The sequence below is a fragment of the Anolis sagrei genome, chromosome 4, assembly GCF_037176765.1.
Source record: "Anolis sagrei isolate rAnoSag1 chromosome 4, rAnoSag1.mat, whole genome shotgun sequence".
Taxonomy (NCBI): domain Eukaryota; kingdom Metazoa; phylum Chordata; class Lepidosauria; order Squamata; family Dactyloidae; genus Anolis; species Anolis sagrei.
In genome coordinates this window covers 128438844-128460880 of record NC_090024.1, presented here as the reverse complement: position 1 = coordinate 128460880, position 22037 = coordinate 128438844, and the positions used below count along the sequence as shown (strand labels likewise).

Below are 22037 nucleotides of genomic sequence, written 5' to 3'. Positions count from 1 at the left end.
TTGCGGGTTACTTAAGAGATTTGGGTGAAAACTGATAGGTGAAAAGGCAGAAGGATCTCTGTGTAGGCCCAATGGGAGCAGCAAGACATTGGGACCTGAACATGGATGCTTTCCAACACTTGAGGCTTTAAAATTGACTTCTCTGTTTTCCCAGAGATCTTGGTTTGGGTTAAACAATTTGAACCATTTGGCAAAACATTATGAAGGATCTTGGAAGGAAAGGAGGCTACTTTCCCTCCATCAGATGCACTTTTTATGTCCTTGTCTGTTTTTAAAATAGGCCAGCAGTCTCAGAGAAAAAGAGGACTGGATGCCCAATTGCCAAGATACTTCTCAGCAGTGGCTTTTTCTATCACATTTTCTCCAATAGGAAAGGTTTCAAGTTTCTCCTAAAAGATGGGAAGTGTAGGTCTTGAGGCCCCTTGTGCCCTCAGCAATCAGTCTCACTTCGCTGGTTGTTGTTAGTGTGGTTGACACACTGGATTATGACTTTGCTGTAACATCCCATTTACTTAGCTATTAGCAGGGTTTTCTTTCTTCACTCACTTGCATTCCTCCCCTTTGCTTTCAGCAAGGGAGTCTGCTACTTCAGACTGGGGTTTGGCTAAGGAATCAGGCTTAGGTTCCATTTCCTTGCCTTAAATTTGGCTTTTTGGTTTAGAGAATTCCCCATTTAGAATCTTGCATGTAAAATGAAGATCATAGCCTTTAAGGGGAAAATAGCCTGGTCATTTGAACTGTTGAAAATTTTTAGTTTAAACATGATTAAATATTATGAAATAATTGTGGTTTACAAAAAATGCCAAGGATATCTCTGGTAGGCATTTGTAGGAAAAGCAAAACAGTTTAATGCCAGAACTTTCAGAAGTGAAACATACTTCCTCAAGGGTAAAGACAATTGTATCTATCCATTTTTGTAGCCACCTTTTATGCATAAAAGTGTGTGGAGCATTTTTGTTTTCTTTGCTAGTGTTTTGATTTCTAGCCCACTAGAGCTGATTCTTTCCATTATTTTGCCAATATGCTCATTGCAAGATCTGGGATTATTTCCTTCCGTAATGCCCTCATGGAAGTATATTGTGCCTTATTTAGTGTTCTTTTTAAAGGGAAAATAGGTTTACCAACTGTGGCATGTTTTATCACAATGGAAAACAAGTTTCAAAAGATTTAATGGGAGAGATATGCCTATTCTGTTCTGAAATAGAAAGCAATTGTCCACTTCTGATAGTCAAATAACAATATTTCTTCACATTTTCATCCTTGAAATGAGCGGTGGTTAATGTGCCTTTGTAAGAAGAAGGTGTTGAATCCACCCCAGGCTTGGAAAAACTTCAAGAAGCAATCTAGTATACTGATTGTATTTTCACCATCTTGGATCAGTTGGATAGTGTTTAGTGCTATTTAACTTGTGAATTAAACTGTAGAGTCTGTTCACTGTTCTATTAACATGGCAGCCCCCAACCACCAGTGCCTCAAATGTACTGTGTCAGTTTGAGCCTTACTGCATGTTCTACATTGCCATATAATCCAGGTTATATGACTTAGCCATGGTGGTCCAATTACATTGGATTACTGCAATGTACTCTACATGGGGCTGCCTTTGAAGATGGCCCTGAAATTGCAACTTGTGCAAAGATCGGCAGCCAGGTTGTTAACTGGAGCTAATTATAGGGAGCGGATGACGCCTCTACTGAAGCAGTTCACTGGCTCCTGATAAGTTTCCAGGCCCAATTCAAAGTGCAGATTATTACCTATAAAGCCCTAAATTGTTTGGGTTCTGCTTATCCTCGTGATTGTATCTCCCTCCATGAACTGGATTGAGCGCTAAGATCTACTGGCAGGCATGTAGCTGCGGGGGGGGGGGGGGGGGGGGGGGGGGGCTTGGGGGCTTCAGCCCTCCCCCCCAAAAAAATTCTGATGGTGGTCCGCAAGAAGGCATTATTTAAACGGTTACGTTTATTCATATCATGATCTGATCACTATACTCAATATATCCCATATGGATGGGGGTATTGGGGTAACGATACAAAAGGTTTTGCTAGGGTAGACCCTCTTTCACTCAGGCTCAGCCCCCCCCCCCCGAACCAAACTCAGCCCCCCCCCCCCCAAACAAAATCCTGGCTACGGGCCTGTCTACCAGGGAGGCCTTTCTCTCACTCCTACCTCTGTCGCAAGCACGGTTGGTGGGGATGAGAGAGAGGACCTTCTTGGTGGTGATTCCCCCAGCTCTGGAACTCTCTTCCCAGGGAGATTAGATTAAGCCTCCACCCTGTCCACCTTCTGGAAAGACTTGAAGACTTTGATGTTTCAATATGCCTTTGAATAATGGTTCAGCTACTGATCAAGTCTGCCTAGCCCTCATCTTTGGTAGGATCTTCAGCATTTTATGCCCAGCCCCTGGCCTTACAGTTTGAATTTGCACTAGCCCTTGTCCTGCCCTATTAACCTGCACATGCCCACTTTTCTCGGTTATTGGTTGTTTGTTGCTTGTTTTATGTTTTATGATGTCTTACATTTTATTGGTTTTATTGTTTTAATATAGTTGGACTGTTATATGTTTTTAATTGTGTTACTTTGTAATCTTTGTTTATTGGGCTTGGTTCCCGATATAAGCCGCCCCCCAAGTTCTTTCAGGAGATGGAAGTGGGATAAAAGAATAAAGTTATTTATTTATTTATTTATTATCAACACAGATAATCCACATTATGTAATTTGAACTGGATTATATCAGTCTAAACTGCCATATGATCCAGTTCAAAGCAATATACTCTGGATTTTATATGGCTGTTAGCTGAGAAATACTCCAACTTTGTATGCAGATATACCGTAGTTACCTCAGGCCAGCATGGGTATTCGTGCATTGAGCTGGTAGCAGGTAGAAATCCCCAGAAGTAGGGGAGCTTTCTTGGAAAACCTATCTTGCACATGGTGTGAGACCCAACTAGATAAGCAGATTTAAATGGACCTTGTTCAAAGTGAGTTATTTTCCTCACCTGTTGATTTGCTCAGGTCCTCTTCTGGAAAGAGACACTTTCAAGGGAGTATCCAGTCATGGGAGCATACAAAATGTGCATGCTCCCGTGTTTTTACCTGGGGCACCAAAATGACACCTCAGGTAAAAGCGAATTAATTTGGCACAAAGTAGGAAAACCCTGCTTTGTTTCAAATTAATTTGACACATGGAAAGACTATGGTTTTTCAGAAGATCCTGGTCATTCCATCTGTGGGCCCTGTGTGAATTGGGCCCAGAAATCATTGTGCGCAATTTCTGATCCCAATCCACACAGCTATCTTGGGATTTCTGGGTTCCCAGAGCCTGGAAAACCCAAGACAGCTCCCACCCCTACCCAAAACCCTTTTAAAAGCCTTAAAAACTAAAAATTACTTATCTGTCTGCCGTTACTCTGCTGCTGGCCTTCTACTGGTGCATAGAAATGGCGAGCCAGGAGAAGGGTGGGCCAGAAGCGTTTTTCCTCCTGCCCTGTGTCATTTCTATGTGCTAGGAAAAAACTGGCAGCAGAGTAATGGTGGCCAAGTAGTAATTTTTAGTTTTTAAGGCTTTTCTGGGGGAGGGGGGTGCCCTTGCTGTCCGGCTGCTGGACTATCTGGACACCCTCCCCAGGAAAGTGCATGTTTTCTGCTGGTGTGGGGACAGAAGTCCAGCTTAACCAGGTTTTTTAAACCTGGGTCAGACCAAACCTTTCCCCCGTGTGGAACCAGCCCAAGAAATAGTTACCTTTGCAAAAGTTTGTATTGATTAGAATTCCAGACATCCTCCCAATATCTTCTGAATGGCATTGAATGTATCTGCAATTACAGGTGGCGTGGTTCTCAATCCAGTTTACTATGGTGTGCCAGGTCATACAAATACTTTGATCCATGAAGTAGGACATGTACTGGGACTCTACCATGTTTTCAAGGGGGTGGATGAAAAGGATTCCTGTGATGACCCATGTCAAGAAACAACACCATCTATGGAGACTGGAGATCTTTGTGCTGACACGGCACCTACGCCGAAAAGCAAACTCTGTCGGGATCCAGATCTCAACAATGACATATGTGGTCGAACCCACTTTTCTGGAACACCCTTCAAGAATTACATGAGCTACACAGGTAATAAATATGTTTAATATGTTTCGGACTTGGCAACATTTGGCATGTAAACCCTCATTTGCTGAGAATCTCTCCATAGACACAGTAGTCTCTACCTGTCTCTGGTTTCTGTGACAAATTTAGAGAAAACCATAAAGACAATTTTTTGGATGTTCTCATTAGCCTGATGACCCAATATTTATTATGTTTTCAGGTTTCATAAATTCCAAATGCTAAAAAATTCTAAGGAACCAAATAATAATTTTAATCATTTGGGGCTATAGGTATCAGGGGTTTTGGTCACCTTGCCAGGCATAAAGCCTCGGCTGGAAAAAGAGCTTATTTCTAGCATGGCCCTTGGTGTGGCATTAAATATACAAACTGCATTCTCCAAATCTCTCAATCCACAGTAAAAATCACCTAGTTGTAAAACTACTTCAGCCAATTATTTTGCTAGGATTGGAGATCAAAATTGTAATGGAAAAGCCTAAAAGGAAAAAAAAAGGAAAGGCTGCCAGGTAAAGAGGGAAAACCCCTTGGGAAAATTCTCTATTTTTTGCTCACCAGCCAGAACTTTGCTGCTGATGGGATGTAGAGAAAGGACTACATAAAGATTTGCCAGGCCCAGAAACCTTCACAATTGTTTATTATGGAAATTGTATCTCCAGCACAGGAGGTATATGAATTTTATCCCGGGTTGAGGGGGGGGGGGCAGCATTTAATGTTTGACCAAGATAGCAGTATTTATGCTGTAGAAATAGAATCATAGAATCATAGAATCAAAGAGTTGGAAGAGACCTCATGGGCCATCCAGTCCAACCCCCTGCCAAGAAGCAGGAATATTGCATTCAAATCACCCCTGACAGATGGCCATCCAGCCTCTGTTTAAAAGCTTCCAAAGAAGGAGCCTCCACCACACTCCGGGGCAGAGAGTTCCACTGCTGAACGGCTCTCACAGTCAGGAAGTTCTTCCTAATGTTCAGATGGAATCTCCTTTCTTGTAGTTTGAAGCCATTGTTCCGTGTCCTAGTCTCCAAGGAAGCAGAAAACAAGCTTGCTCCCTCCTCCCTGTGGCTTCCTCTCACATATTTATACATGGCTATCATATCTCCTCTCAGCCTTCTCTTCTTCAGGCTAAACATGCCCAGTTCCCTAAGCCGCTCCTCATAGGGCTTGTTCTCCAGACCCTTGATCATTTTAGTCGCCCTCCTCTGGACACTTTCCAGCTTGTCAATATCTCTCTTGAATTGTGGTGCCCAGAATTGGACACAATATTCCAGATGTGGTCTAACCAAAGCAGAATAGAGGGGTAGCATTACTTCCTTAGATCTAGACACTATGCTCCTATTGATGCAGGCCAAAATCCCATTGGCTTTTTTTGCCGCCACATCACATTGTTGGCTCATGTTTAACTTGTTGTCCACGAGGACTCCAAGATCTTTTTCACACGTACTGCTCTCGAGCCAGGCGTCCCCCATTCTGTATCTTTGCATCTCATTTTTTCTGCCAAAGTGGAGTATCTTGCATTTGTCACTGTTGAACTTCATTTTGTTAGTTTTGGCCCATCTCTCTAATCTGTCAAGATCGTTTTGAATTCTGCTCCTGTCCTCTGGACTATTGGCTATCCCTCCCAATTTGGTGTCGTCTGCAAACTTGATGATCATGCCTTCTAGCCCTTCATCTAAGTCATTAATAAAGATGTTGAACAGGACCGGGCCCAGGACGGAACCCTGCGGCACTCCGCTCGTCACTTCTTTCCAAGATGAAGAGGAAGCATTAGTGAGCACTCTCTGTGTTCGTCCACTTAACCAATTACAGATCCACCTCACCGTAGTTTTGCCTAGCCCACATTGGACTAGTTTCCTTGCCAGAAGGTCATGGGGGACCTTGTCGAAGGCCTTACTGAAATCCAGGTACGCTACATCCACGGCATTCCCCGCATCTACCCAGCTTGTAGCTCTATCGAAGAAAGAGATCAGATTAGTCTGGCATGACTTGTTTTTGATAAATCCATGTTGACTATTAGCGATGACTGCATTTGTTTCTAAGTGTTTGCAGACCACTTCCTTAACAATCTTTTCCAGAATCTTGCCCGGTATCGACGTGAGGCTGACCGGACGGTAGTTGTTTGGGTCGTCCTTTTTTCCCTTCTTGAAGATTGGGACCACATTGGCCCTCCTCCAATCTGCTGGAACTTCTCCCGTTCTCCAAGAACTCTCAAAGATGGTTGCCAATGGTTCCGAAATGACTTCCGCTAGTTCCTTCAATACTCTTGGGTGTAGTTGATCTGGTCCTGGGGACTTGAACTCATTAAGAGCGGCCAGGTATTCCTGGACGACTTCTTTCCCAATTTGGGGTTGGATGTCCTCCAATCCCTCATCCACTCCATCTTGCTGAGGTTGAAGACTCTCTTTTTGTGAGAAGACCGAGGCAAAGAAGGCATTAAGTAGTTCTGCCTTTTCCCTATCCCCTGTCAGCATTGCCCCATCTTCTCCTCGAAGAGGTCCTATCGCCTCCTTGTTTTTCCTTTTTCTACTGACATAAGAATAGAAGCCCTTTTTATTGTTTTTAATGTCCCTGGCAAGTCTGAGCTCGTTTTTTGCTTTAGCTTTGCGGACCTTTTCCCTACAGGTGTTGGCCATTTGTTTGAATTCTTCTTTGGTGATTTCTCCCTTTTTCCACTTCTTGTGCATGTCTCTTTTGTGTCTTAGCACAGTTAGAAGTTCTTTGGACATCCATTCTGGCTTCTTTGCACTTGTCCTATTTTTTCTCTTTGTTGGCACGGTTTGCAATTGCGCCTTGAGTATTTCACTCTTGAGAAGTTCCCATCCATCCGTAGCTCCCTTGTCTTTTAGTATCTGTGTCCACGGAATGCTGCTCAGCGTTTCCTTCATTTTTTGGAAATCAGCTCTCCTAAAGTCCAAAATGCGGGTTTGACTTGTCTTAGTTTCGGCCTTCCTTTGTACCTCAAATTGCAGGAGCACATGGTCACTTGCCCCTAAGGATCCTACCACTTCGACCGCATCGATCAGGTCCTCCGCATTTGTTAGGATGAGATCAAGAGTAGCCAATCCCCTTGTTGCCTCTTCTACCTTCTGGACCATGAAATTGTCTGCAAGGCAAGCGAGGAATTTGTTGGACCTTGTACTCTTGGCCGAGTTTGTTTTCCAGCAAATATCGGGATAGTTGAAATCGCCCATGACTACTACATCTCTTTTCTGTGCCTGTTTGGTCAACTGTTGGCAGAAGACTTCATCAAGATCTTCCTCCTGGCTTGGGGGTCTGTAGTAGACGCCTACAACGACATCTTTTTTAGTCCCAGTTCCCTTGATTCTTATCCAGATGATTTCAAGCTGGTTTCCCAGATTGCTGTCTTGAATTTCTTCTGCAGCATAAGAGTTTTTGACATATAAGGCTACTCCGCCTCCTCTCCCCTTTGTTCGGTTTCTGTGAAAGAGGTTATACCCCTCGATATCTACATTCCAGCGATAGGAGTCATCCCACCAGGTTTCAGTGATGGCTATGATATCATATTTGTGGTGTTGTGCTAGAAGTTGGAGTTCGTCTTGTTTATTTCCCATGCTCTGTGCATTAGTGTAAAGACATGTGAGCCCCTGGAATCTTCCCTTGAGCTGTTTAATTGGGATTATTGTGCTTTTGGTACGTGGTCCTTGTTGTGTTTGTGCAGCCCTCCGTTTAGCCTTCTGGCGATTCCCAGACATTATGGGTAAAGTAGCGTTCGCAAGGCTGTTGTCCCCCTCCCCCGGTGGACCTAGTTTAAAGTGCGTCTAATGAGGTTTGCGAGTCTGTGAGCAAAAAAGTGTTTTCCTGCTTGTGTGAGATGCACCCCATCCCTTGCCAGTAGGCCATCCTCCTGGAATAGCAGGCCATGGTCGAGGAAGCCAAAGCGTTCCTCCTGACACCATTTTCTAAGCCAGTCATTGACCTGTACTATTTTTCTGGCTCTTGTGGGTCCGTGTCTTACAACAGGGAGGAGGGATGAAAAGACCACCTGTACATTACATTCTTTTAGCATTGCTCCTAGAGCTCGAAAATCATTTGTGATCTTTTGAAACGTATGCCTTGCAGTATCATTGGTTCCTACATGAATCAACATGAGGGGAGGACGGTGATAGGGCTTGAGGAGCCTGGTGAGCCTCTGAGTGATATGGTGTATTTTTGCCCCCGGTAGGCAGCATATTTCTCGAGCCATCCCATCTGGTCTGGAAATGACAGCTTCCGTTCCTCTAAGGAGGGAGTCGCCTACTACCAAGACCTGTTTACTTTCAGGAATGACAGCGCCCCTTTTGTGCAATGTGGTGTGTAGGTCTCCAGAGAAGTGATCCTGTTGGTGTGTATTGTGTAGGTGAGAAGTGTTGTCCTCCTCCTCGACATCCCCGGTGCATTCGTCAAGGACAATCCATTGAGATTCATCCGAGAGCCTATGGTTCTCCTGTATGTTTTCCTGTTGCTCATGGTCTATGGTTGGGGATGGTACACCTGCAGGATTGTGCAAGTGTGAATGTTGTGAAGTGTTGTCCCTGTCAGGGCTATCCCCCGCACACTGATCAAGGATGAGCCACTGATCAGTATCTAAGCCATTCTGATCTTCCCCAATATGTTGTGTTTCTTGGTCAGGTGCTAGTTGTGTGAGAATTTGGAATCTATTGTGTAACTGCAGCTGAGTGGAGGTATTCTGAGGAGGCTTCTGGGTCCTATGTGTCCTTCTAAGGGTGACATTTCTCCAGGCCTGAGGGTTGTCCACATCTGAGGTGCTGTTCTGTTGAGCCTCCCTGTAATGTTGGTGTGATATGGGCTGCGTGTCTAGGCCAGTGTGGTGAGTGGTGTCTAAGAAGAGCTCAAGTTCCTGAATGTCCTTAAGGGTCTTAATACGGTCCTCGAGTTGTCGTATCCTGTGTTCCATGCGAGTGATCTGTGTACACTTGGGGCAGATGTAATTGAGTAATTGTAGTGTGAAAAAGCTGAACATGCCACAGCTTGTGCATGAGATGGGAAGTTTCCGTGTTTGTTCCATCTGGAGGTTAAAATAGAATTTTAATACATCGAGGAAGATTCTGATGAAGCTTCAAGGCATGGCGGGGGGTTGAACTGGATGGCTTTTATGGTCTCTTCCAATTTTATTATTCTCTGATTTGGTTCAGAGGGAGAGCCTGCATAAGTGGACTGTTTTGCTCTGTGGAGTTCTATGCCCTACCTTGTAGAATGCCAACCCAACTACTTCCATTGATAGGACTGTGCATCTATCCCTCATAATTGGAGGCAAGACTGTGCCTTTCTCCAATTTTCCTTACCAACTCTACTTTTCAGTCTTTAAAGGCAGTCAGACATAGAAAGTTAACACCTCCGTTTTTTTTCTCACTTGCATTCAGTGCTCGAAAATCTTATTTAAAAGTGAAAAATAGGTGTTTTTGTCAAAATTCTTAAAGAAGTTACTAATGTGGCTACATTTGTTCTACTAAATAAAATCACTTTTAAAATACAATATTTTTTTACCAAATGCTCAACAATTCCTCATAATGAGGAATCTTACATATAGGTTCTCACTGTAAGTTCATGAGGAGAAAGCATTGTTTGTGTTTATTGTCTCTTGTCAAAATCATAGGAACAAAAGCTAATAAAAAGAAAAATGGAATTCTAGTTTGGTCAGATATCTTAATAAATTACTCATTTACTTTGCTACTGATAAGCTGCTTATATACTTCAGACTGACATAGTGATACAACAAAGGTGAGGCTCTTCATAATGAAGAGGATGGAACAAATGTGTTTTAGGCAAAGCAGTTGATTTGACATCACATTTAAGAAGACTGTTGTAATCCTAATTTCACAAAGTCTGTATCTGGGCACCATTCCAGGGATATGAAGTTCCCATGAACAAAGCTAAACCATTACTCAGAAGTCCAAGAGAATCTGAGCAACCATCCAACCCATCAACTTAGTTGGAAACTTTGGCTCTTAGCCTCAGATCAGTGTTATGTAGATTCAGAATTGGAGTTTAGTGGAGGTTTCGTGACTTTGGAACACCATAATTAGTCAGCTGAAACAAAACTGGTATCTTTTTGTACATAGTTATATAGATATAGAACCTTCAACTTCCATGGCTCTTTACTGAGATCGTTGAACACTAAAAAAAATATATAGATATATGTTCCACAGGAATTTATAATCCTAGTTGTAAACATAAGCAAGACTCATGAAGAGATGCCAATGCAGTTACACATATTTCTACTAAACTGCTTGATTATATTCGGTCAGATTGCCAAGGGGATATCAAACATGTAGCTTGATCTCTTTATATGCCAGGGCTAAGCAGAATAATCCCATGGATCATATGTGATTCTAAGTCTTTTCTTGTGCTTTCTCTCCCCAAATTGATCACATTTTTCTTTTAAAAAAAAACCTAACTTCATGGTTTGCTGTGAAATTTTGTGGCAAATAATTAACTGTGCTGTAGTTACTGGGGAAAGAAACTTAATGCACTGTAGTCAGTTTAATAACAGTTGTCAGTGTCATAGTGAATAATGCATCAATACTAAGTGAAATACATTTAAGATTCATTTATATATTAATAGGAATTTGATAATAAATCAAATAGGAATGAGAGAAATGTATTTGTACTAATGGATGTTTTAAAATGATTTAGTAATTTAAAATGATTTAGAAAAATTCTGTCTGTGTACCCAGTTCTTATAAATGCTATATATATATATATATATAATCAACTCAACCCCAAATAAGAAACAGAAATAACAAAGAAGTGTTGGCCTTTTATATTTTGCTAACCCAACAAGTGTTCCCAGCCTTGTGGTAAGTGCCCATGTATAGTATTGAAATTTCTATAGTTCCTGTGATTTTCACCAGTAACCTGATTTGTAGAAATTACTGATGAGGCTTTTCATATCAACCCTGACAGTTGTGTATAAAGATTAAAGGTGTATAAGGTATGAGGAAATGCATGATGGAAAAGGTGACTATTTTTTGTAAAAGCGAACGCTGAAGGAACCCACAAGAGTTTATATACCTGCATGTTTAATATTTGCAACCATAGATTATGTTTGATGTCAAAAGTCTGCATTTGAATTGGCAGCTTCTCTCTATCCGGGGTGGGAGGCATTGCCTGATTGGCTCAGCTTTCTGGATCTCATGCATACAGCTTCCTCTGGCCTTCAGAGCTGAGTTGGCTCTGTCATGACAATATTGCTGTCTTTAGCCTTGTTTGATACAATTTGAGTGTTTTGTTAAGATATCAATTTAATTCTGTTTTTGCTTTCTTTTATCCACATTTTATCCACTTTTATCCATTTATTTCCAATATTTAATATCATAAAGGAAGTCAATACAGGCAGTCCACAAGTTACAAACATCCAACTTATAAACGATTCATAGTTAAGAATGGGGGTGAGAGAACAGGAAGTGAGAGAAATCTACCTCTAGGAAGGGACATTCACTCTTGAAAGAGTTATCAAGGGGAAAAGGTGTCTCCACTGACACTTTATCTCCAATCTTTGTTTTCACAACAATCCAATATTTTCAAAATCCTATAATCACAGGGACAGAAAATGAGGTGAAATCTTCCAAACAGGGGCACAGGCAAAGACCACATGGGTGTTCACCCTTCCCTATGTTATCCAAAGCTGACATACATATATTTTTTGGCTGGAATTACACTTAAAATGTAGCTGTTCTGATTTACGTACAAATTTAATGTAACAACAGAGCTACAGAACCTATCTTGTTTGTAACTTAGGGACTGGCTGTACTCCTGACCAATCATGAGGAAGCATTCTTATGGTAAGGTACAGAGGACCTGTGATTAAATGTCCCTAAAGGAGTGCCATCTTTTTGGCAGATGGGCAGAATAACATGGGCAGGACACGTGTCATCTCCTGTCGAAACCAAGAACATAACTAGCTGGAAAGGATTGAGATGAAAGTTTTTCCTGGGATGATATGAAACCTGGAAAGCAAATAACATGGGAAGAATTCCATAGTATTGCATATGTTGATCACAAGAGAATGTGATGCTAAAATCTTGCATAGATGTCAGAGGAAGAACGTCATTTATCTTTCATATTGCCTCTGTTTCTCCCGTAGATGATAACTGCACCAACAGCTTCACACCAAACCAAGTGGCCCGGATGCATTGCTATCTGGATTTGGTGTACCAGCAGTGGACTCAGGGCAGAAAGCCCACTCCTATCCCCATGCCTCCTGTGATTGCGGGCCAGAGTGAGAATACTCTCTCCATACATTGGCTGCCTCCCCTTAGTGGTATTGTCTATGAAAGGTAAGCCAGGAATATTGGGGCAAACTAGGAGAAGGTCAGTCTCAACTCACTGGGTGTGTGTGTGAGAGAGAGAGATGGAGAGAGAGAGAGAGAGAGAGAGAGGATCTCCCTGAATCACCTGGCTTATTAGTGCAGCACCCCAAGATCTGGCAACCTGTAAACCACCCTCGCACACGTACAGAAACACAAACTCATGTTTTCACATGGCAATTCCTTCCATTTGAGGTTGCATTTATCATTGTCTTGTAGCAAAATCATCTACATAGCCTGTCTTTATCTCCCTCCTGCTCACCATATTGGAAATCTTTAGTACTCCATTTTTGTTTGGCTAAAAAGGGAACTGTGGAGTTCTTATTCAGACAATCCAAATGTTTTGGCTGGCCTTGGGAACACATTTTAAGACCATGAAGTGAAATATACATTTTAATATGTAAATAAACAATGTTCTTGTTGTCTAATTTTTTCCTTTTCAGATTTTCTCTGGCAGTGAGGGCAATAGGCCTATGGATGTAGAAGTTTATTTAGTCCTCAAATGTAAGGAGAAATGATTTAATTTCTGCATTATAATTTCTACCTCACTTTGGGAGAAAACAAATATAATGTGTGTATGTGTGTGTGTGTGTGTGTGTGTGTGTGTACACACACACACACACACACACACACACACACACGTTTTTAAACCAGTATTCCCAAAATCTGTGCTGAAGTAAATATGGAGGGTTTTTTGAACAAAAATTGTGGAGTGTTATACAAAACCCCATGTTTTTGGGTTTTGTTTTGTTTTTGTTTTTTGCAAAACACACTTTCCCCAAATCTTCACATTTTGTAAAGAACTTCTGGCTACTGTAAAAAAAAAAGCATTTTTGCACAAAAAGAAACCTGTCTAATTAGAAAGGTGATAGAGGTGGGGGGAGGGAAGCAAACAGCACATTTTTGACAAAACCACTACTCCTTAGATAGCCACACATATGTTCTGCAAAATTCCTAGTTTTAGGCTGAAAATCCAGCAATATTCCATGAAAAGCTCGCTTGCGTCTCTTGAAATAGTGTTTCAGGTGTTCAAAATTCTGATAATTTTGCCCCTTACCCACAGCCCCCAAAACAATTTCCAAAAATCCATTTTCTGGTAAGGAAATAATTTTGTTTGTGGAAAATATACCAATTTTGCACAAAACTCCCATGTGAGTTTCTTGAAACAACGAGGGAGGGTTTTGTGTTTTTTTTTTGCATAAAAACTGTTTTTTGAAGAAAACCACCATTTCCCCATGCAAACCATTTCCCAAAAACCCACATAGTTTTTTTCTTCATGTGAAAAAAATGTTGGTATTTGTAAACAGGGTTTTTGGCATTAAAAGTACCTATTATTTGAAGCAATGTAATTTCCACATGCATTTCATAGTATCATAAAATCATAGAATCCTAAAGTTGTTAGGATGCACAAATGCTATCTAGTCCAATGGCTTGTTGTACAGCAATACGTAATTACAGATCTTTTAAAAAATACTTATCCACCTTCCTGTTTAAGACCACCAAAGAAGGTAAACCTACAATCCTCCTAAGCAATCTATTTTGCTGTTGAACAGGTCTTACAGCACAGAGGAATTTCCTAAAACACTAGGACAAGTGAGTCCCAGGCAAAAGTTGTAAAAGAACCCTCTTACCTGTTTGCTATTCTACCTGAGTGGGCTTCCCAAGTATTAGGAAACACATATTTCACAGATAGTGGCTGATATTATTTTCATCCCTATATGGACCAGATGTCTCCTCTCTCTGGTTTTAGAAAACAAGACAGCTTCAAACTGTGGATTGCCAAAATGGCTTGTTTACATAAACTGTAGTTAAGATTGGAGGACACCACAGGAGCCATCCAGTCCAACTCCATTATGCCATGCAGGAAAAGCACAAAGCCCACCCCCCGACAGATGGCCATCCAGCCTCTCTTTTAAAGTCTCCAGAGAAGGAGCCTCCACCAAACTCCGAGGCAGAGAGTTCCACTGTTGAACAACGGTGTGGTCAGGAAGTTATTCTAATGTTCAGGTGGAATCTCCTTTGCTGTAATTTGAACCCTTTGTTCCATGTCCTAGTCTCCAGGGAAAATAAAAGCCTGGTCCCTCTTCCTTATGACATCCTTTCAAAGAAGTAATAAGGAAGAGGGAGCATGGTGAGCTATCACATCACCTCTAAATGCTAAATGACAGTTAATCTAAAACAGAAGTAGAAATATTTGATCTTTCAGTCATGCCATAAAAAACAAAAGGGTTGTGCATTTCTATTCTATATTGAAAAACAAATAATTTGCTGCCCCTAAATGAAAACCGCTCTTTGCTACCTGAGGCAATTTCATCATAACATACTGTGTCCAAATTGGTTCTCTATGTATATTTTTGTAATGTTGCAGCACAAACAAGACTTTTGTAATGTTGCAGCACAAACAAGAACAAGACTTCCCATATGCAAATATCTTGTTTAGAGCACCTACCAAGGGAGATGCATTATTTATATAGAGTTGCTTTGGACCATACTTTCTGTCTGTGTGTGGTGTTTCTTCTGCTACTCTCTTCCACTACTCACACATTATTTTTTCAGTGGGGAAAAGATGTTTATTTGAACATGCCACAGCTGGCTTGGAAAAGCTTTATTTGGCCTCCTACCCAGGAATTTCAGAAAATAGAGAAGGTGGTGAAGATGAGCTGGTGGTCCCTTCCAGCTGTTTACTAGTTGGCAAACCGTTCTCTTGGAGCCTTATGTTTTTGAATCAAGTTGAGGGACAGACACTTATTTGCACAGCTGTTGCAGAAGGATTTTGATCTTTCTGCAAAAGGTAACATTAGATATAAACCCATGTTAATGATGTTGTATACCATTCACAAAAAGCTTTCACCACCTAAACTCTACAAATAGAACAAATACACCCACTCCCGATTTCGGTTCTTATGCTATAATTAGATACATTTTTACATGATTGATGCTTTTTTTACTTCCCTGCCAATATTTTTTGAAATAGTTCTCTTTTCTGCCATCACTGGCTAGGGAGTTGCAGAACTCTATAGTTCCTTATGTGTGTGAGGGAAAAAGGTAAGCGAATAGTATCTACCTCTCATCATATGTGCTAGACGTTGTGAATCTTGACTTAGAGATGGAAGTAACTTGTAGCTAACTACTACTATATTTTTAAAGGGTGGAATAATGGTGCACCCAAAAGGTAATGAAACAAGTAAATATAGAATTGCTTGTAATAAGTTGCTGTTGTTAGTAGTAGTAGTAGTATTTTTATCCCATTTTTTCTCTCAAGGAGATTCAAAGTGACTAAAATTAAAATTGCACAATGAATAAACTGATACCTAAAATAAATAAAGATTAAAATAGAATTTAAAAGGGGACTTATTAAAATACATAACCAATGAAATCATTAAAATTCTGTTAAACAACATAAAACACAGCCCATCTTAGTTTGGTCTTAAAAACTTTCCTCTCCAAAAGCCTGCTCAAATAAAAAGGTTTTAGCCTGCCACCAGAAGAACAGCAGGAGGGGTCCTTTTCTCTGGGCAGGGAATTCTAGAGTTGAGGAGAAGAAGGTCATCTCTCTCATTCCCAACAACTGCGCTTGAGATGTTAGTGGGGCTCAGAGGAAGGCTTCTCCTGTGGATCTCAGGATGCGGGCAGGTTCATGCAGGGAGTTGAATTCTGCCAAATAGCCTGAAACCAGGCCGTTATGATTTCTAGTTATTTTCAACAAGTTTTTTTTCTAAAGTGTATATCCAGGTGTATTTTGGCAGGAATTTTTCAAGTTATAAGCTTCTATCTTACCATTGTTAGCTAGTAAAACAAATAACCCACTTTAGCAAGCTGCTTTTCTAATAACCAATGGGAGCAAATTTTCCAAGCTCTGTTCTGAATTGAAGAGGTGAAACAATGACATTGTCAAATAGGGTTGGTCTGCAGGTCACTCCACATTTTTATTAATGGGTCGAATACTTTAGCTATATGATTATTGGGATTCCTGGCATATCAGCTATCATTCATTATCTTTCTTTCTAAAGGAACTTCATTGCTAGCAACAAAAATGATTCCATTACAAAACATTTTTCTATGTGTCAAGATGGGAAGGTATCCCTATGATTACAGTACCTATAGAAAGACTAATATGTTAATTGTTCTCAGAATCATAAATCACACCCATGTCCTTGTAACCCAGTGAGAAAAGGTCTTTCCTCCCTTCCCAAGAACTTGGATCAATAAAACTATTCTATTGTTTCCTGGTGATACCCTTAGAGTTTCTGCCAGATGGCCCCTGCACATACACTGCAAACACATATCCCCATTTGTCACGTCAGTGACATAACAGCAAAAGGACACATACATTACAATCATGTAGCCCTATTTCCCATTTGTCATGACAATGATACAACATTCTAGCAAAAGATTACTGTCTCCTGTTCCTGTGGCTATACTTACCTGATTCTCGCCACTGTATTGAATCACAGATGTGTTCAAGTATGTAGTGTTTTACCTTTCTTGAAGAAGGAGATGGGAACCCTTTTCTGCATGGGAGGGTCTTCTTGTGTAGAAGGGAGCGGCTGGGGGGGGGGAGCAGCAAGTCCTCCTGGATGTCTTGCAGGACTGCTTCCTCTTTCAGTAAAAGACCACCTCCTTAAATTTCAGTGAACCGTAACTCCATCTTGTCCCTGATTTTTAAGTTGCAATATGTGTATTGTGTGTACACTATCAACTCCTTTCTGGCTTTCTGGGATGGATGGAAAAAAGAAGAGCTCACTAAACGTTTCTTCACAGAACAATAAACACATTTATCTGAAAAGGTCAGTGATGCTTGATTTCTTGTAGAACTGAAGAAGGTAACATGGCCAAGAAGTTCAGGTGTATTGCTGGGGTGTTCACAGGAGTTCTCCTTCCTCACCCAGCTTTAAGGGTTGCTGTTGTTTTTAAAGATACTACTTTTGTTTTCATTTCTGTTCTGAACATAAAATTTCTCCTGGTTAAATTTCTGGTCATTTCATTAGTCATTTCTGCTTTTGTAGTTTAAAAGAGGTAAATGTGCAATGTAAAAAATTGTGATAGTTTACACTGAAACTAGTTATGTAAACAAAGTCATTGATAGAAGGGAGTGAGCAGAGTTTGTATCCTATCTGCCTTTTCTGTCTTTTAGAGAATCTGGGAATCTTTGTAGTGATTGTGATGAAGATGGAGCATTTAGCCAATATGTTCATGAGGCCTCTTCCCCTCTCATCTGTGATTCTTCTGGCTATTGGACTCCAAAGGAAGCAATAGGTAAAGGCCCCAGCTCTTTAATACAGAGATTATAAATTGTGATCTGGTATCCCATCAATAAAGATACATGGTATATTTCATTTCCATCTTTTCAAATTGTACATTTCATCTTGCATGTGGTTTCACTTCAAAGACTGATTCATCACATCATGGAAAGTTGTCTCTCCCAATCTGTTCAAATGCCTCCCTGAGCCACTTTTTCTCTCTAATACCTGACTTGCCAAGGTGGTCAAAGATCAGCAGCCAGGTTACTTACTGGACTTAGCTATAGGGAACACACAATGCCCCTACTAAAGCAGCTCCATTGGCTGCCAATAAGTTCCCAGTCCAAAGTCAAAGTCCAGGTTATTACCTATAAAGCCCTAAAAAGGTCGGGTCCTATATATATAATGGTTAATGTCCAGCACAAAAAATGAACAAACATTGGAATAATAACACATACATCTAGGTATTAAGAAACACTGGCAAAAGCAAAATTTAAAAAATTAGAAGATCTTGCATCTGATCAGTAATAGGTTTCCCTGAACACTACCTTTTGTTGTGAACATCAAAGGGAAGAAATTATGCAGATTTCAGTAAAATTAAGAAAAAATGCAAGAAAGTTCATCAATTATCGATGTGCTGATTCTGGAGGTCTTTCCGCAGCAACCATTGAGTGAAATGGTGGTTGCTTCCATCATGAAGACACCTGGGGTAAGGTCCCAGGAGACATCACAACATAGCTGATGGAATGCACACTGTTTTTATGATCACACTGAAAAGCAGTGCCTCAGAATGGTTTTCAATTATAAAAAACATGGTTAGAATCTTGTGTACAATTACTCCATTTTTGAGACCTTTTGCAGATTGATTCCAATGGGTTGCTGACGAAAGGGGGAAAATGTCATTTGCTAGGACCCATTGGAAATTGCTTGTAAAGGGGCTCAGATGTGGAGAATAACACAAAGTAATAAAGTTCAATGTTTCTATAGAGTTTGAAAAAAAGATGCCTGGGATTGAATTTGCAATATTCTGCCCATAAAGCAGCATGTGTTCACCCAGAACCTTTCTCAAGATCAGTGTGCACTCCAACAGAGTGGGACCAGAACTGCATTGTTCTGATGGTGTGGGGGCAGTAGAAATGTTTCTCCGCCAGGAATGTCGTACTGGGGAGAGAGGGGTGAAAGGGGAATGCATAGATTAGTGGGAGGACTCGTAAACAGCTTTGTCTTAGGGTTTGTGAGCTGCCTGGCTGAACATAGTGACTTTCCCTTTCTCTTTTCCCTCCAGGGCCTCCAGATGTGAGCCAACCTTGTGAGACCAGTCTGCAGGCCTGGAGCCCTGAATTCAATCTGTTCAATATGAGCATGACCACCCCTTGCCTCCAGCCACTTGGGTGTATTTTGGAATTACACTTCCTGCATCCCGTGTATGCAGACTCTCTAAGGATATGGACCACTAATTTCTCTGTAGACTCCAAGATGCTATCAGATATTGAGATCCTGACACAGCATGGGGACTCTGTACACCTGGGTCCCATGAACACATTCTGTGATATCCCACTCACAGTTAAACTGAATCTAAACAAGAAGGTATCTGGTATAAAGCTCTATACATTTGATGAGAAAATGGAGATAGATGCTGCTCAACTGATCTCCAAACCCTACAGTTCACTTTGTTCCAGCTGCAGACCTGTAAGGTACAGGGTTCTCCGGGATCCCCCATTTCTGGATGGATCCCCAGCAATAGTCACTCAACGAGGACGGAAGTTTGTTGACAAGTGAGTAAAGGGAGTAATCTGATGCCTTCAGGCCTCACAGATAGGTCTCTTGCCTCTTCTCTGAATTAGAGCTTAGAAAAGTTCTGTTGGCTGCAACTCTTCAGATCCCTCATTGAATCTAAAAAGTAACTTTTCCAAGCACTAATCTCAATTTATCATTTTATATTTTATTTTTCTTTCATTTTATTTAGAAAGTAAAGCTTTAGATGTTTATTCTGTCCGGATTTTTTGCTGCTTCTGTTTGATTTGGGTTTTATTCCACATTCCTGATTATTGCTTATCACTAGCTTAGTCTCTGTTGGATGGAGAACAGTCTCCATCCAAAAATCACTGTGTTTTAAAGCACTGTAGACACATTACAAATGATACAAATGAAGTAGGTTTCTTTTTGGCCTTATGCTCCTTTGCAAGAGATACAAGCTACAAGGCCTGGATCAATTGAAGCTGTACTTGAGGAATCATCTGATTTTTCAGTTTCTCTGGAATCAGCATAGGCTGCAGATACAACTGCATGTGTTCTTTACTAATGTGTTTTTAAATCACACAATGAATTCTGTTTGTGTGTTCTTTACTATGTATTTAAATTGCACAACATATCCTGCACATTGTGCTTCCAATTAATTTTTTTATAAAATTCAGTTCTCCTTTTTTGTTTTTGTATTGCATTTGTATTGTATTTTTTATGGAATATTACCCAGTTGTTTTTTTTTTTTTTTTGGAATATTACCCAGGTTTTTTTTTTGAGCCCCCGGTGGCGCAGTGGGTTAAAGCACTGAGCTGCTGAGCTTGTTGATCGAAAGATCGCAGGTTCGATTCCGGGGAGTGGCGTGAGCTTCCGCTGTCAGCCCTAGCTTCTGCCAACCTAGCAGTTCGAAAACATACAAATGTGAGTAGATCAATAGGTACCGCTCCGGTGGGAAGGTAACGGCGCTCCATGCAGTCATGCCGGCCATATGACCTTGGAGGTGTCTACGGACAACGCTGGCTCTTCGGCTTAGAAATGGAGAAGAGCACCACACCCCAGAGTCAGACATGACTGGACTTAATGTCAGGGGACTACCTTTACCTTTATTACCCAGTTTTGGGGAGAGTGGCAGAATCCAGTCTAATAGATTATTGGACTGAATGCTAATAGATAAAATGTAAACATTTCTTAAGATTGGTCTTCTTCCATGTCCTGCATATTGATGCCCCAGGGTTTTCTATAACCTCAGGGTTCTTCTCTCCTAAGACAAATGTGATCTTCTAACAAGAAGCATGGTAGAACAAAAATGACACCTAAGATCTCAATATGTCATGTGTCAGCCATGTCTTAGGAGGGACATTAGGGGAGTCTCTCAAACGAGTTCTGATGGAAGCAAATGATAAAGATTAATTCAGTTTTGTTCTTACAGGGATGACTTCAGACCAGGGTTAAGTGGCCTTCCAAATGCTGTGGACTGCAGCTCCCATGAGCATTAGTCAGCATAGCATAGCCAGTGCTGTGGGATGGTGTGTGTTGTAGTCCATAGTGTTCTTGCTTTAGTTCCATACTTCCATCTTCCTGTTTATTAGTATGCACATCAGCAACCAGACCTGAAACCTAAAAGGAACTGCTCTGAGAGCCTAAATTTCTAGTGTTGTCACATAGCCCCTGGTGAGTCCTTAAGGTGAAATGCTTGAAAGCTGGGACCATGTGTAAGGTCAAGTGGAAAACCCTAGAGAACATGCTCTGAGCTTTTGAGTCTAGCTTCTTTTTTTAACATTATTGGAAGCAAAAAATGCCTTTTTGCTACACATACTTTGTTCTATCTTAAGATTTGATTCTGCTTGTTTCTTTAGGGAAGTCATAGTGGGCCAGCTATATCGGTATCAGGTACAAGCTGTGGCAGGAGCTACTGTAGGAGAAGCCTCCCCTCCTTTGCTCCATATCTATGGATCTCCCTATTGTGGGGATGGAAAAATAAACATGTGAGTAATGATGCCTTTGTTGTTGCTGCTGTTTTAAAAGGGATTGGTATGTTATGTCAGTATCAGAGCTTGGGAAACATTGTATAAATATTGATCTCAGAATCCTCTGGGTATCGTGACTTATGGTCACACTGCCTTAAGGCAACTGTAGTCAGAAGAAGAATCTTTGCCAAATTCTAGATGACAGTTTAACCATTCTATACATCATTTTTATACTTTCTTTCCACCTTATCACATGAACATCAGAAAAACTGTAATAATGTGCCCTTTTCCTTTCTCTGCAGTTCTCCCTTGACTACTCAATGATCTGAGATATCCATAGAAAGCCCTTAGTTTGTCTTGGATGTCTGGTTTCTTAATTTTTGGAATTGCTAATACTAACTGATTGAGCCTTCAGAAATATCCAAATGCATATGGGACCAGCAGCTTTCAGTGAAATTTGCATTAGATGCCTTGTTGGTTTTTTTTCAGTGAAATATGCTACCCAACAAACATCGCTATTCATTAAGTAGTCCCCTTTTCTGTATGTGGCTCATGCAAGAGTTTATATGTTTATTCACTGCACCTTGAAATTAGATAGAAGATGAATGTAGTGTAATCTGGCTACACACGTGGAATTACAATAACTGGTATTGGAAATTGAA

At 40.9% G+C, this 22037-nt stretch overlaps 1 protein-coding gene across 1 annotated transcript in view; it reads left to right on the top strand.

The window, feature by feature from the left end:
- Window positions 1-22037, top strand: part of PAPPA2 (pappalysin 2) — a 162054-nt gene that overhangs the window by 45754 nt on the left and 94263 nt on the right. Inside the window, exons 4-8 of the mRNA XM_060774411.2 lie at window positions 3820-4113; window positions 12206-12398; window positions 17563-17684; window positions 18954-19443; window positions 21265-21393. Of these exons, the coding sequence (XP_060630394.2) occupies window positions 3820-4113; window positions 12206-12398; window positions 17563-17684; window positions 18954-19443; window positions 21265-21393 (1228 nt within the window). The remainder of the gene's footprint in view (window positions 1-3819; window positions 4114-12205; window positions 12399-17562; window positions 17685-18953; window positions 19444-21264; window positions 21394-22037) is intronic.